The 14,028-nt window shown below is 44.7% G+C and overlaps 1 protein-coding gene across 4 annotated transcripts in view; it reads right to left on the bottom strand.

The window, feature by feature from the left end:
• Positions 1-14,028, bottom strand: part of LOC127579399 (uncharacterized) — a 208,216-nt gene that overhangs the window by 114,763 nt on the left and 79,425 nt on the right. For all 4 annotated transcript variants that reach the window (XM_052032174.1, XM_052032172.1, XM_052032173.1 and 1 more), the window contains exons 4-5: positions 10,182-13,061; positions 8,258-8,422 (exon numbers count right to left, since the gene is read on the bottom strand). In XM_052032174.1, the coding sequence (XP_051888134.1) occupies positions 8,258-8,422; positions 10,182-13,061 (3,045 nt within the window). The remainder of the gene's footprint in view (positions 1-8,257; positions 8,423-10,181; positions 13,062-14,028) is intronic.

A 14,028-nucleotide genomic window follows, 5' to 3' on the forward strand; every position in this document is an offset into this window, starting at 1 on the left:
GGATGGGTGCGCCAGCCCATGTACCGAGTCGAAAACGCATCTCCGCCAGGCTGCAGGGACTATAGGGTGGGGCTGACCTGTTGCGATGTCGCAAAGTAGGGTCTGCCGACCTGGACCGACTAAGAAATCTTGGAGCTGCAGGCCCGAGACTGCAGTTCTGTAGCTGGGCAGCTCGTCGTTGGCTTGCTGTGCGTGAGCTAGGGCTGTGTAGTCGACACCCAAGGACAGGTTGTGGATGGTCGGTCTGGAAAGTGCATCAACAACGACATTGTCCTTTCCGGAGACATGTTGGATATCCGTTGTGAATTCGGAAATGTAGGACAAATGTTGCTGTTGACGAGCTGACCAGGGATCGGAGACTTTGGAGAAGGCAAAGGACAAAGGCTTATGATCAGTGAAAGTGGTGAAAGGCCTGCCTTCTAGAAAGTACCGGAAATGCCGGACCGCCAGATACAGTGCTAGAAGTTCCCGATCAAAAGCGCTGTATTTCAGTTCGGGTGGTCTGAGGTGCTTGCTGAAAAATACCAAGGGTTGCCAACAGCCTTCGATTAGTTGTTCCAGTACCCCACCAACCACGGTGTTGGATGCGTCCACCGTAAGGGCGGTTGGGACGTCTGTCCTAGGGTGTACAAGCATCGTGGCGTCTGCCAGGGCATCCTTGGCCTTAATGAAGGCAGCCGCAGCCTCGTCGTTCCAAGTGATGTCCTTGCCCTTACCAGCCATCAGTGAGAACAAAGGGCGCAGGATACGGGCTGCTGCAGGGATGAACCGATGGTAAAAGTTGACCATCCCAAGGAATTCCTGTAGGCCTTTGACCGTGTTGGGGCGGGCAAAATGGCAGATAGCATCTACCTTGGCGGGTAGGGGTGTTGCCCCGTCGCTGGTGATTTTGTGGCCGAGGAAATCGATAGAGTCAAGTCCGAATTGGCACTTGGACGGGTTGATCGTGAGGCCAAAATCACGGAGACGGGAATACAGCTGGCGGAGGTGGGAAAGGTGTTCTTGGCAGTCACGGCTGGTGATTAGTATGTCATCTAAGTAAATGAACATTAAGTCCAGGTCTCGGCCTACCGCGTCCATCAGCCGCTGGAAGGTCTGCGCGGCATTCTTAAGGCTAAATGGCATTCGAAGGAATTCGAAAAGGCCGAATGGGGTGATAATCGCAGTTCTGTGGACGTCATCTGGATGGACCGGGATTTGGTGGTATCCCCGAACGAGGTCCACTTTGGAAAAGATGCGGGCCCCATCTAGGTTCGCTGCGAAGTCCTGGATGTGAGGGATGGGATGGGATGGGATAGCGGTCCAGGGTGGTGGCATCATTCAGCCTGCGGTAGTCGCCGCAGGGCCTCCACCCGCCAGTGGCTTTGGGGACCATGTGCAGGGGGGAGGCCCAGGGGCTGTCTGACCTGCGAACAATCCCCAGCTCCTCCATGCGACGGAACTCCTCCTTTGCCAGGCGGAGCTTGTCTGGAGGTAGTCGTCGTGCTCAGGCATGAAGGGGTGGCCCTGTAGTAATGATGTGGTGTCGCACCCCGTGTTTGGGCCTAGAATTTGTAAACTGAGGTGCCAAAACTGATGGGAATTCGGCTAGGAGCTTGGTGAACTCGTCGCCAGAAAGGGAAATGGAGTTCAGGCGCAGGGCTGGTAGGCTGGTTTCCCCCAGGGGATAGGTCTGGAAAGTTCTAGAGTGGACTAACTGCTTCCCTCGCAGGTCGACTAACAGGCTGTGGGCCCGAAGGAAATCGGCTCTTAGGAGTGGTCGGGTGACAGTGGCAAGGGTAAAGGTCCAGATAAAACGGCTGCCGCCGAATTGTAATTGGAGTGTACAGGTACCGAAAGACTGTATCGTTGTGCTGTTGGCGGCATTAAGTACAGGACCTGGTTGCCTGTTACAAGTGTCGCAGCCAGTCGGGGGCAAAATACTGACCTCTGCTCCCGTATCGACGAGGAAACGCCGCCCAGATTGCTTGTCCTGAATGAATAGGAGGCTTTGTCGGCGGCCAGCCGCCGTAGCCGTTAGCAGTGGCTGGCCCTGGCGTTTCCCTGAAACTTGCAGGGTGGGCAGCATCGACGGGCCTCCACGCCCCACCTCTGATGGTAGAAATACAGCTGATCGCCATTGTCGTCATCTGTGTTACTGAGGTGTGGTCGCTCAGTTGCTGGGACTGGTCGAGGCGGGTGTTGGGCTCGCGACCTGGTGATTTGGCCGACGGATGAACCGCTCTCGCATTTGGCCTTCCACAGGACATCTGCCCGGGCGGCTACCTCACAGGGGTTGCTGAAGTCGGCGTCGACTAACAGCAGGTGGATGTCATCGGGTAGCTGTTCAAGGAAGACCTGTTCGAACATCAGGCATGGCTTGTGTCCCTCGGCCAATGCCAGCATCTCATTCATTAGGGCGGATGGGGATCTGTCCCCCAGGCCGTCTAGATGAAGCAGGCGGGTGGCGCGCTCACGACGGGAGAGGCCGAAGGTCCGAATCAGAAGGTCTTTGAAAGCCGGGTATTTATCTTCCTCCGGAGGAGACTGGATGAAGTCTCCGACCTGGGCGGCTGTCTCCTGGTCCAGAGAGCTGACCACATAGTAGTACTTTGTGGAGTCGGAGGTGATCTGCCAAAGGTGGAATTGTGCTTCGGCCTGGTCAAACCAGACGCTGGGACGAAGTGTCCAAAAGGTGGGCAGCTTGAGTGCCACTGCATTGGCTGCTGCGTTGTTGTCCATTGTGCGGGTCCAAAATCTGTTTGGACTGTCGGGGTCACGAATGTAGCGGTAGCTACTGCGATGTAAAAACAAGACGCTAGTTGAAGGGTTTCCAAACAAGAACTGGTTTAGTTTCCCGCCTTGTGCGGGCCTTTTAAGAGAGACTGTTCCCGCCCAATCCAAACAGCAATGACGTATATGCTACGTCATCAAGTCTTTCCCGCGTGTGGGTTCTCCCTGTCGCTCGGGGAAGACAAAGGCCCACCGCCACCTTGGGCCTCGCCGCTCCGACGACGTGCGACCCAACTGCCGAGCCGGTTCGCTTGCCCGGACGGTGAGTCACTACAAAAGATATATTTGTGAAGAAAAAAATGTGACATGCAACATTCAAACCATTTTCATCTCCACTTGCTTTGTTCAGACAATCTTGTTTAGGCCATACTTGGTACACTGCGTATAATTGTCAGCACCACATCATAATAAGGATGCAGAAGGTCTGGAGAAGGTACAACAAAATGGTACGAGGTACATGGGATGATACCAGAAAAACACTTGATCACCAGATAAAGATGACCAATTGAAGTGTGGAGTTAAAAGTCAAGAGAATGAAATCAAAAGGAAAAACATCACTAAACTGCCAGACCACTGCACGTCACATTCTGGTCTATCTGACAAATCAGGAGCTCTGCATATTCTGGCTAAAATTAAGGTCTCCCAATCCACATATTCTGTTAGACAGCAAGTGAGAGTTTGCTGATAAGATAGAGCAAATTTTAATTATTTATTTTTCAACCATCATAACAATTGCTTGCAGTTATATGGATAGCATCTTTAACATAGGAAGGTGCCCCATAGAGTGCAATTGGACAAAAGCTCAACAATGCTCAGAAAAGAATGATACAGAGATAGAAATTTATTAACAGGAGACAACTTAGCTCAAGACCCCATGTCAGCTATACTAACTTGGACCAATACCTTGGTTAGAGATCAACTGTATAAGTTGTCTCGAAGGAGAGAGAATTGGAAAGGTAGGGATGTTACAGAGGGAATTCCAGAGCTCAGAACTGAAGATATGGCCAATGTCTGTAGAATAAAAGAAGTGGGAGACTTCAAGATGCAGGGCTGTGACTCTGAAGGAGTCTGTAAAAATAACTAGTAGGACAGAGGATATGATTCAAGGATGTTCTCAAAGGCTCCTGAAACATTATCTACTAACCCATGGGAACCACTGGCCCATGACCAATTAAAAAGGAACAGCATTCAGGATGGCACTGAAAACTTCAAGTGTATGTGTTAGGAGCACACAGAAGGCCAGTGCGAATAGTACAAGCAGTGCACCAGCTGTCAAGCTATCCACACACTCTCGACATTAAGCACCTACTATACAGCCTGTGTCAGGGTCCCACTTTGGACACTGCAGGTCGCACCTGAGGACCCACAGAACTGGGGTGGAAGCAAGTCATCCTTGATCCCGAAGGACTGCCAATGAAGAAAAGAAGATAAAGATAGAAAACACTGACACTAAGGAAAGATTTGAGCAAGGGGATAACTATCTATGTCATGAACAGGTACAATAACTGTGTTGGCAGGACTCACCTATGTGCCTTTTACTGAAGCTGAACTCTTTCTACCAGCAAGTTGAAAATTGACCTGACTGGATGGTCTTTCCATTTCGTCCTGCCATCTGCTGGCAGAGATATGCACTGCAGTATGTAGAAAGTAGCAATCAGGAGCCGGCACAAACAAGTTCAATCCTCCAGTTTAAAAGTTTATCATTCCAGTCATATTGGGACAGGGTTACAGAAACAAGCATGAGTCAAGCTCTCGTGCATAGTGAGAGAATGAGCAAAGAAAGATAATGACCTAAATCAATCTTTGAAATCCACTGCAGCTGATTTAGAGCAGGCAAAAGCATTCTCTGATGCATTTTATCAGGCCAATTTGTGAATGCAACAGAACGTTGGGAACTACAGAGTACCTTTACCCCTATTCCTGTTGATGGGCAGATATCTCAAATTCTGGACCACAGGTATCTTGAGGTCTTGAATAGCTCCCAAACTGCCAAGCCCAAAAGCCTCAAACTGGCTATGAACATACCAATTGGGAGCAAGAGTAGGTCACCCACTGCACAGCCCACTCCCCATTCAATAAGATCATGGCTGGTTTGATTGTAGCCTCAACTCTGTATTCTTCCCTATCCATGGTCTGCTTTTACCTCTTTGCTTACCAAACTCTGCCTTAAAAATATTCCAAGGTTCTGCTTGCACCACCCTTTGAGGAACAGAGTTCTAAAGACCGACAACACTCAGAAATAATTTTAGCTCTCTCAGTAACACAACTCCAACCTTTCGTCACAAGACAACCCACTCATCTCAGGTATCAATCCAGTAAACTGTCAGAACTGCTTCTAGTGCATTTTCAAACTTCCTTATACAACTCCAGATGTGGTCACACCAATGCCCTGTATAACTGAAACATAAACTCCCAACTTTTGTTTTAAATTTCCTGCAGTACGTTAGAAAATCATAAAACTAAATACAAATGAGACCAAACTCCAGAGCATGAGGCCTGCAGTTTGGATCTCTCTGCTCTGGGCCACAATCAGCTTTAGGATAACAGTGAGAGATAATCAAAAGGTAAATGAGGAGGGAGTTGATCTTAGAATAATAATGGTCCCTGGCAGTTTTCCACCCCTTACCAGAATCTCTACCTCCAGCCTCCAACCTAAGGGGTGTGGTGGCACAATGGTTAAGTTACTGGACTTGTAACACAGAGTCATAGAGTAATACAGCATGGAAGCAGGCCCTTTGGCCCATCTCTTCCATGTTGACCGTGGTGCCCACCAAGCTTCTTCCATTTGTCTGTGTTTGGCCCATATCCCTCTAGAGCCCTCCTATCCATGTACTTATCCAAACATCTTTTAAATGTTGGTATTGTACCTGCCTCAACACTTCCTCTGGCAGCTTATTCCATGTACACACTACCCTCTGTATGAAGAAGTTGCCCCTCAGGTCCCTTTTCAATCTTTCACCTCTCACTTTAAATCTTTGCCCTCTAGTTTTTAGTTCCCCTTCCCTGGGAAAAAGACTGTGTGCATTCACCCTATCTATACCTCTCATGATTTTATACACTGCTATAAGGTCACCCCTCAATCTCCTGCGTTCCAAGGAATAAAGTCCTAGCCTGTCCAACCTCTCCCCATAACTCAGGCCCTTGAGTACTGGTAGCATTCTCATAAATCTTCTCTGCACTCTTTCCAGTTTAATGATCCTACCTAATGATCCAGACTTAGGAGTTAAATTCTCCAGCTTGCTTTATGGAATTTCAGATTGAATTAGTGAAGTAATCAGGAATCTACTACTGGAAACAGTTAAAATGAAATTCAGCCTGCCTTAAAAACTAATGGCTTTCAGGAAGGAAACTTTCATCCTTACCAATCTGGAATGTATGTGACTCCATGCCCAGAGCAATGTGGTCGATTCTCAGCTGACATGACTCCAGTTGCAAAGATGCAGCACCCCACCATACTCTCATGGGCAAACTCTATTCTTTTTTTTAATTCATGAGCTGGGAAGACAACATTTATAACCCAACCCTCAGTGCGCCAAGAACCTGCTGGTTTCTTGAACCACCCAATTCAGTGTGACAATTCGCTCTGAATCAAGATATCCTCAAACAACAGTAAAACGTACACACAACCTCCAGCAACCTGGGTTCTAGTGAGAACTGCTTAAAACAGCAAAAGTACATGGAATGGAGGTTTACACAACATTATCTACACAGCCAGACCCTATTTGATTACAAATCTACATTACTGCTTATTCTCTTTAATCTACTAATTCTGATGCATCTTGTCATCTCTAAAAGAAAAAAAATTGAGCCTAAGCTAATGATCTCAAATTTGCATCAGCTAGGTGTATTCTCTCTTGGTTCAAACTCAGGGAGGGATGGAGGGAGGGAGGGAGGGGAGGAGGCAGGGATGGAGGGAGTAAAAAAAAACCAAATACTGCATCTGACAACATTGGAGCAAAGCTTCAGACCGTACCAATGGGGAGATCCAACTGCAGAAACTAAATCAATACTTCATTTGCATTAAGTGATTGCATTAACATATTTCAACAAGTAAGATGATATATACATTATAAAATGGTCTTTTAGCTCCTACATATGTTGAGAGTGAAGCCCATTCTACATGAACTTCACAAGCTTACTTGAATGTTAAAAGCTTTCCATACTGCAGGACACCATATGATACATCACATGGACAGTCCGCACGGAGGTGGAGAGCCATAATCAAATTTTGATTGTTGCACTGGAGTTACAATTACTAGTGGTCAAATTGTTTCCTAATTCATAACCTGACAGACACAGAATTGATTTTGATCAATGACTGACAGTATTGCAGAGAGGGTCTGGGATTCACTGGGTTCCCCCATTGAACCATAACCATCCAAAGCATCTTAACAACACTCATTGACTCAACAATGACAAATACGACAATACCAATGTGGCTGAATTTCCCACTCAATAATCTTAACAAAAAAGACAAAGTCTCCCACCCATATCAGACCAGCCTCCTTCACATTAGCAAATGGATGAGAACACCTGCTTGGCACCAGCAACAACTCTGACTAAATACTCAGGACAACTGCAAGACCTACTTGATTTATTTTAGTCAAAGTCCTCAAAATTTGACACAAAACAGAGCATGACCTTTTTTGGGACCAAATGGGAATTATTGCAACCTTCATGCACTTTGGTGGGAATCAAGTAAAAATATGACTTTTTGAACTCTTTAGTAACACCTGTAAGTCTATTTTAAACATATTCTGCGCTGGAAGAGAATCCTTCTCCTTTAACTCATTTACTCTCCTCTCCAAAGGACATGAATCTCTTTCTCGCTCTCAAACTGTGTAGTTCTACTGACATTTGATGATATTTGATACCTCGTTCAGCTGTCAACAGTGAAGTAATAATGCTGGCAGACCTCTCCACCAGAGAGGCATCACTGCCAATCCCAATCCTGTCCCAAACAACATCTATAAAATACATTTTGACAATTGTTCCACTGGGCATTACAGTTGACTACACTAATCCGTCACTGGTGCATGTAGTTGCACATCAGAAATGGACTACCCAGGACTCAGTGGTAACACCTTCCATGGTGGGTCAGCCCACAGCAACTAACCAAAACTCATCCAGGATCATCACCTCAGGTGAATAGGAGAGAGCACATAACACCCTTGAAGCCAGCTCCTGGCTTGGAAGGAATTTACACCATAAGCAGGCTTATCATTGTCAACACTACCAGAATTATTGACCGCCTGCCCTGTCAACAGCCACACCAACCACACCAACCGCCTGCCCCGTCAACAGCCGCACCAACCGCCTGCCCCGTCAACAGCCGCACCAACATCATGTATATCCACAGCTGCACTGACAGTCTGCCTGTCAACAGTGACACCCACTGCCTGTCTGTCAACAGCAGCACCAACAGCACAGTCCATTTCCATCACAAGCACCAGTATCACACCAAACTGTGAAATCTGTTTCTTACTGCTTTGTGGACTTGACAGTTCCCCTGCTGTACTTCACGTCTGGAGTAGGTTTTCTTCTCATCTTGTTTCTTGGCCTTTAAAGGCAACTGAATCATATCCCCAATTTTCCACCTTGTGCTCTTTTGGAAATCCACATTCTGTCCCTTTTCCACAGGTTGGGAATCCTATCATATATAAAGCAAGCCTATGGTAAGTGACAAAAGAAAAATCATATTTAAACTTTCCACTTTAAAGCAAATCTTGGTGAGTAAACAGGATGTTCGGCTCGACTGTTAACTGGAAAAAGTTAGGCAAGTGCGGATGCCACTTATACATCAATACTTTGTTCTCACTAACTACTCCTCACTGCTTACAATGTCAGATCCTCTGGTAGAGCAGTGATATTCGAAACTGCACAATCATGTGGTGATTAAATAAACCAGCAGTCCATCCAAACCTTCATCTCTTTGCTATGGGAAGACATACAATTTAAAACAGAAAGGCATTTCTGAATGAAACATCATCCTGTATCCTCCACTGATGTAGGAGATGCCTGATTTGGCAGTGGTTGGAAGCAAACCATCCCTCTTAAGCTGGGCAACAGCAGCCAGACTCTTTTGCTTACACTACATACACATAAACACCCACCTGGACTTGATGATGACACTGTGGTAAATAGATTCTCGAATGACTTGGCAATGATGCTTGCACAAGGTGTGTCAAAACCAGTATGTAAATCATTCAAAATTAGATCTGAGCCCTAATGGGTGAAGGAGACGGTGAAGGAAAAATAAGTAAAGTTATGCCGCATTTATGCAAGATGTTGGTGAGGCCGCACTTGAAGTACAGTTTTGGTTGCCCTGTTATAGGAAAGAAACTAGAAACAGTGCAGAAAAGAGTTACCAGGATGTTGCCTGGACTTGGGGGCCTGAGTTACAAGGAGAGGTTGTGTAGACTAGGACTTTATTCCCAGGCACGTAGGAGATTGAGGGGTGACCTGATAGAGGTAAATAAGATCACGAGGAGCATAGATAGGGTGGAAGCAAATTGTCTTTTATCCAGGGAGGGGGTGCTAAGAACAAGAGGGCATAGGTTTAGGATCAGAGGCGAGAGATTTAAACGGGATATCAGAGGCAGCTTCTTCATGCAAAGGGTGGTGCGTATTTGGAATGAGCTGCCAGAATTATTGGTTCAGGCAGACACATGAGCAACATTTAAAAGCCATCTTGATAAGCACATGGATAGGAGAGGTTTAGAGGGCTAGGGGCAAATGTGGGAAGATGGGACTAGCTCGCTGGGCAACACAGTCAGCATGAATGAGTTGGGCCGAAGGGCCTGTTTCCATGCTGTATGACACCATGACTCTAAAGAAAGAGGAGGAAGGAAATAAAGCAGAAAAGGAGAAGGAAGGGAAATAGATAGTGGGGGAGAGGTGAAGTGAGGGAGATACAGAAGAATGAGAAGAAAGTGGGAGATGGAGGGGAGGGGAAGAGAAAAAAGACCACTACTGTCCACGTTCACCTTTCTCTGATTCAATCTCATGTGCAGAAACTATGGAAGACACATAACACTGCAATGAAAATCTTGACTGAGATTTCTTCTCAATATACATGTGGAAGCAGTTCATGCCAGAATTGTAGCACATACTGATTTTGAAACCTCCAGGATGATAATTAAACCAGACTTTTGCGGGGAACCTAGTTCTCAGTGTAAAGACATTCAAAAATTATCGGTTTTGCAAGATTTTAATTTATTTATACTACATACAGTTGATTATGGTAGATTGCTAAATTTTATACCAGTTGCAGAATCAGCCAAGGTCAATCGAAAATAATACTACTACCATTAACAATATTTTAACATCCTGGTTCCTTCAACTGATGATTTAGCTGCCTACTTTGCCTAAATAATTATTATTCCAAGTGTATTAGCCAATGCACTTACCTTCTTAACATCCACTATCGACGACAATCCATGCTTTGAAATCTCTGTGCCCCGGCTTTGAACTCTGTCAGTTGAGTAGCTCCTTCTTCCTCCATGATTCTTGTGGTCTGCTGATGTGCCTTCCTGGTTCATTAAAAGCCCATCAACCGCTTTTTGTGTCTTCTTGTGAATTTCAAAAGGCCTTGACTTCTTAACCTCTGAAAGAGAATGTTGTGGCTCTTTAGGATGATCCCTTGCTATTCGAGGAGAATTCTGGCCAGAATGCTCTCCACGGCCTATTGGTCTGCTTTCCACTTTTACATGTTGTACATCATCAACTGACATCTCAATATACTTTTCTTTCTCCAATACAACATATGAAGAACCATAAAGAGGCCTCCTTGAACTGGCCAAGTCATCCAAGATGCTGGTTTTAGCATCCATGTAATGACCTTCCAGTGTTCGGTTTGAACAGTCCATCTCCACAGGAGTTACAAATCTTGCCTCTTCACTCCAGTCCTTCCTGTGGCTTGGCATTAGCTCCCTCTGATCATCCTTTCTAGATTTTCCTCTGTCTCTGCCAGCATCAGTTTTTTGTCCATCTGCAAGAAGCTCAGACCATTGCAATTCACTGTACCCTGTATAGGCTGAAGATGGTCGGCTTTTCCTTTTTTCATGCTTGTGCCGTCTGATTACATTGGCCACCGAGCTGGTGTCACCATCCATTTCTCTGCTTCTTTCACCCTCTGACTTCTGGCTAGTTGAACAAACCTCATTCTTTCTCAACTCCTCATATTCATTGTAGACTGAGGATGGTCTGCTTTTCTTCTCTTCTTTGGAGCGTCTTTTCAAATCAGTGCATGTACCATCATAAACATCTCTTTTAAATTCTGCATCATGACATTTCTTGATTTGATCATTTCTCCAAGAGGTCTTCACTTCTTCAGAAAAAGGTGATAAGGGGTTTTCAATTTTCACACCAGGAAATATGCCACTGATTGGTTTTGAACCAGATGTCTTTTGGAGAATATCTGCAGGTCTTGATGGTTCTTTTGAGTAATCAGCCATCAAAGCATCTAGGTCAAGGATATTGTGATGCAAAGCCTTTTTATTATGCTTATCAGAAGTACCTTTCCTTTTACCTGAAGGGGATGATTTTCCAAGTTCTGTATCGGCAGATTTTGTCAACTTTGGGGTTCTGTGTTCTTCATAATCTTTTTGAAGAGTTTTGGAAAGATGGTTATCCTTTTTATTGTCATAATGAAAAATCTTTGACTCTTTATCAATTTTTCTTTCTGAACTTTCTTTTCTGTATTCTGCCATCAAAACATCAAGGTCTAATACACTGTGGCTTTTACGTTGCAAACTGCTCCTGGTCTTTCTTGACTTCTCAATATCTGCCATTTTAGATTTTTTCACCGTTGGTGTTGCATGGGTTTCCTCTGCATTATCCATTCTACTTGACCACGGCCTGGAAAGAAACTCTTCAGACAACAAAGTTGATTTGGGCTTTTCTGTGGTGGAAATTTTGGAATAACCTTTGGAATACTCTTCAAAGAGACCGTCCAACTTTCTATCAGCTGAAACGTATCTGTGTTTTTGGTAGCTAGCGTCAGTTGAAGAATCAGACACTTGATCAGCTGCAGAGTTGGCTCCTGAAGAAACCACCTTGCTTTTCTCATTCCATCCTGCCTTTGGAATTGCCTTCCAACAGAACTCTAAAGCCGTGTCATCTTCAAACCAATGTTTACTTTCCTTCCCTGCCTCAGCATCATCCTTACTCTTTGGATCTTTCACATCCTTGGATCCAGCAGAGGGCAGCAGCTCCCGAGTGGCTGAATCATCATATTTTCTCAAGTCAAAATATCGGGAGCTGCCTTTTGAACCAACTGCGTCTGAGTTACTGAAAGAACTATGCCGAGTCACTTTCACCTGTTTCTTTTCAACTATATCTGAGCCCAGTATTGCTGAGTTTAGCACCTTTTCATGAGATTGCTGAATTTGAACAGCCTTCAGCATCTCAACTCCTTTGATTTTAGAATTTGGTGCAGTTGAGGGTGTCTCTAATGAAGAGATGATCTCAGTTGGATGTGGCTGATTCCAGCGTCTCCTTAAACTGCAAACTTTTTCTTCAAGTTTTACTTGATCAGCCATAATATGTGACTTCCTCATGCTCTGTGTCTCAACCTTGTCTTCAGATGTTGCAGGAAGTGAGGAACTAGCTGTTTTTTCACTTACTTTTTGCAAGATATCAACTTCACCATCACTTGCAGATAACAGCAAACTGGAAACATTTTGTTCCACAATCTTTGAGGAAGAACGCCCGGAATCAGATCGTTCCTCTGTTTCAAAGCAAGTCTTTTCTTTCCCCTCTAAAGAGGTAGTTTCAAGCTGCAGAGATTTTGTTTTCTTGGTCTCTTGTTCACTATACATTACGTCAACTGCTGCTTTCATTGCTGTGTAACTCTTCAATCTGTACTGTGAATTTTGTTCTGGCCTTTTCTCTTTATCAAAGCAGGGATTTACTGAGTCAGAGGAACCATTCAACTCAACTAAATCTGGTACCTTATGGCGTTGGATCTCATTTTCAATTACAAATACTCTTAGAGATTTTACAAGTGAGTCAGAGTCCAGTGGTTCAGAGACACTTTTCTGCCCATCTGAACTTTGGGAACCGGTTTTGCTCAATGAGGCAACACTATCAGGTGCAATGGTCTCATTTACTTGGGCCTTCATCTCCTTCTTCCTTGCAAAACTGTTTCGCCTGCTAATTTTCTCAGAGCAGGTCTTCTCATCTGTGGTCCCTTTATCCAAACCTTTGCTCACTTTCTTCATTGATCTATGCCTGCTCCAACTAAATTCGGTGTCAGCCTCCATCAGGTGCAATCGGCCTTTTTCTGCCTGAAATACATATAGAGGTCAAGAGAAGAACTGGATTGATGCCGTCTGATGCTTTCCATAAGGCATTTGATAAGATTACACAATACAGATTTTTGAGAGCTGATTAAATTGGAAGAAACCTTTGAGTTTAGACAATAAAGTGGTGAGAAATGTGGAGTAGAGATGCTGGCTATCTTGTTAAGGAAGAGTTGTGTCTCCCAGGGATCTGTATTTGGATCAAGCATTTAGTTATATACTCTGATGAAGGACCATCTAAAATATCTAGCTAATAATGTGTATTGGAAAGAAAAAATATAGAAAGATGTTGAGAGATGAAGTGATGGGGAAAAAGCTGTGTCAGATGGAAGCCAACATAGGAAACTGAGACGTTATCCACAATGAAAAAAACTTTGATCGGTCCACTTTCTAAATGATGAGTGCAATGAATGAACAAAGGGATTTCCATTTAACTCGCATACAAGATGTGTACAGGACAGAATACAAAGCCCATCCTCAAATGCCCTTGCTGCAGTGTTTGTGGCTTCAACAACAATGAGGATCAAGTAATCTATTTCCAGCTCAGGAAGGCATGTAATTTGGAAGGGAATTTGTAGGTGGAGTAATTTCCAAGTACTGCTGATCTTGTTCAAAACAACTGGTAGGAAAGGCAAAGAGGAATTAATTCTGCTGAAGGAGGAAACTGGAGCAAGAGAAAAGGCTAATGTTAGAACACTCTGAATGACATGGCTCTAAGTGATTTAATTAGGCTACTCAACTGTCAACAGGCATCATAGCAACCTATTCATCTCCACACCCAATATTTATTATAAGCACTGCCTATCTGAGCTCTCCAGATTCTTATATGCCATAAAAAACTTTCCCATCCTTGCCTAGAGGCATCATGACCAATTCAGTGCTTGTACCACCACCCTGTCAGTTAACACATCACAAACTATCAATGAAATTTAGACCTTTTTGATCCAAATAC

The sequence above is a fragment of the Pristis pectinata genome, chromosome 17, assembly GCF_009764475.1.
Source record: "Pristis pectinata isolate sPriPec2 chromosome 17, sPriPec2.1.pri, whole genome shotgun sequence".
NCBI lineage: Eukaryota > Metazoa > Chordata > Chondrichthyes > Rhinopristiformes > Pristidae > Pristis > Pristis pectinata.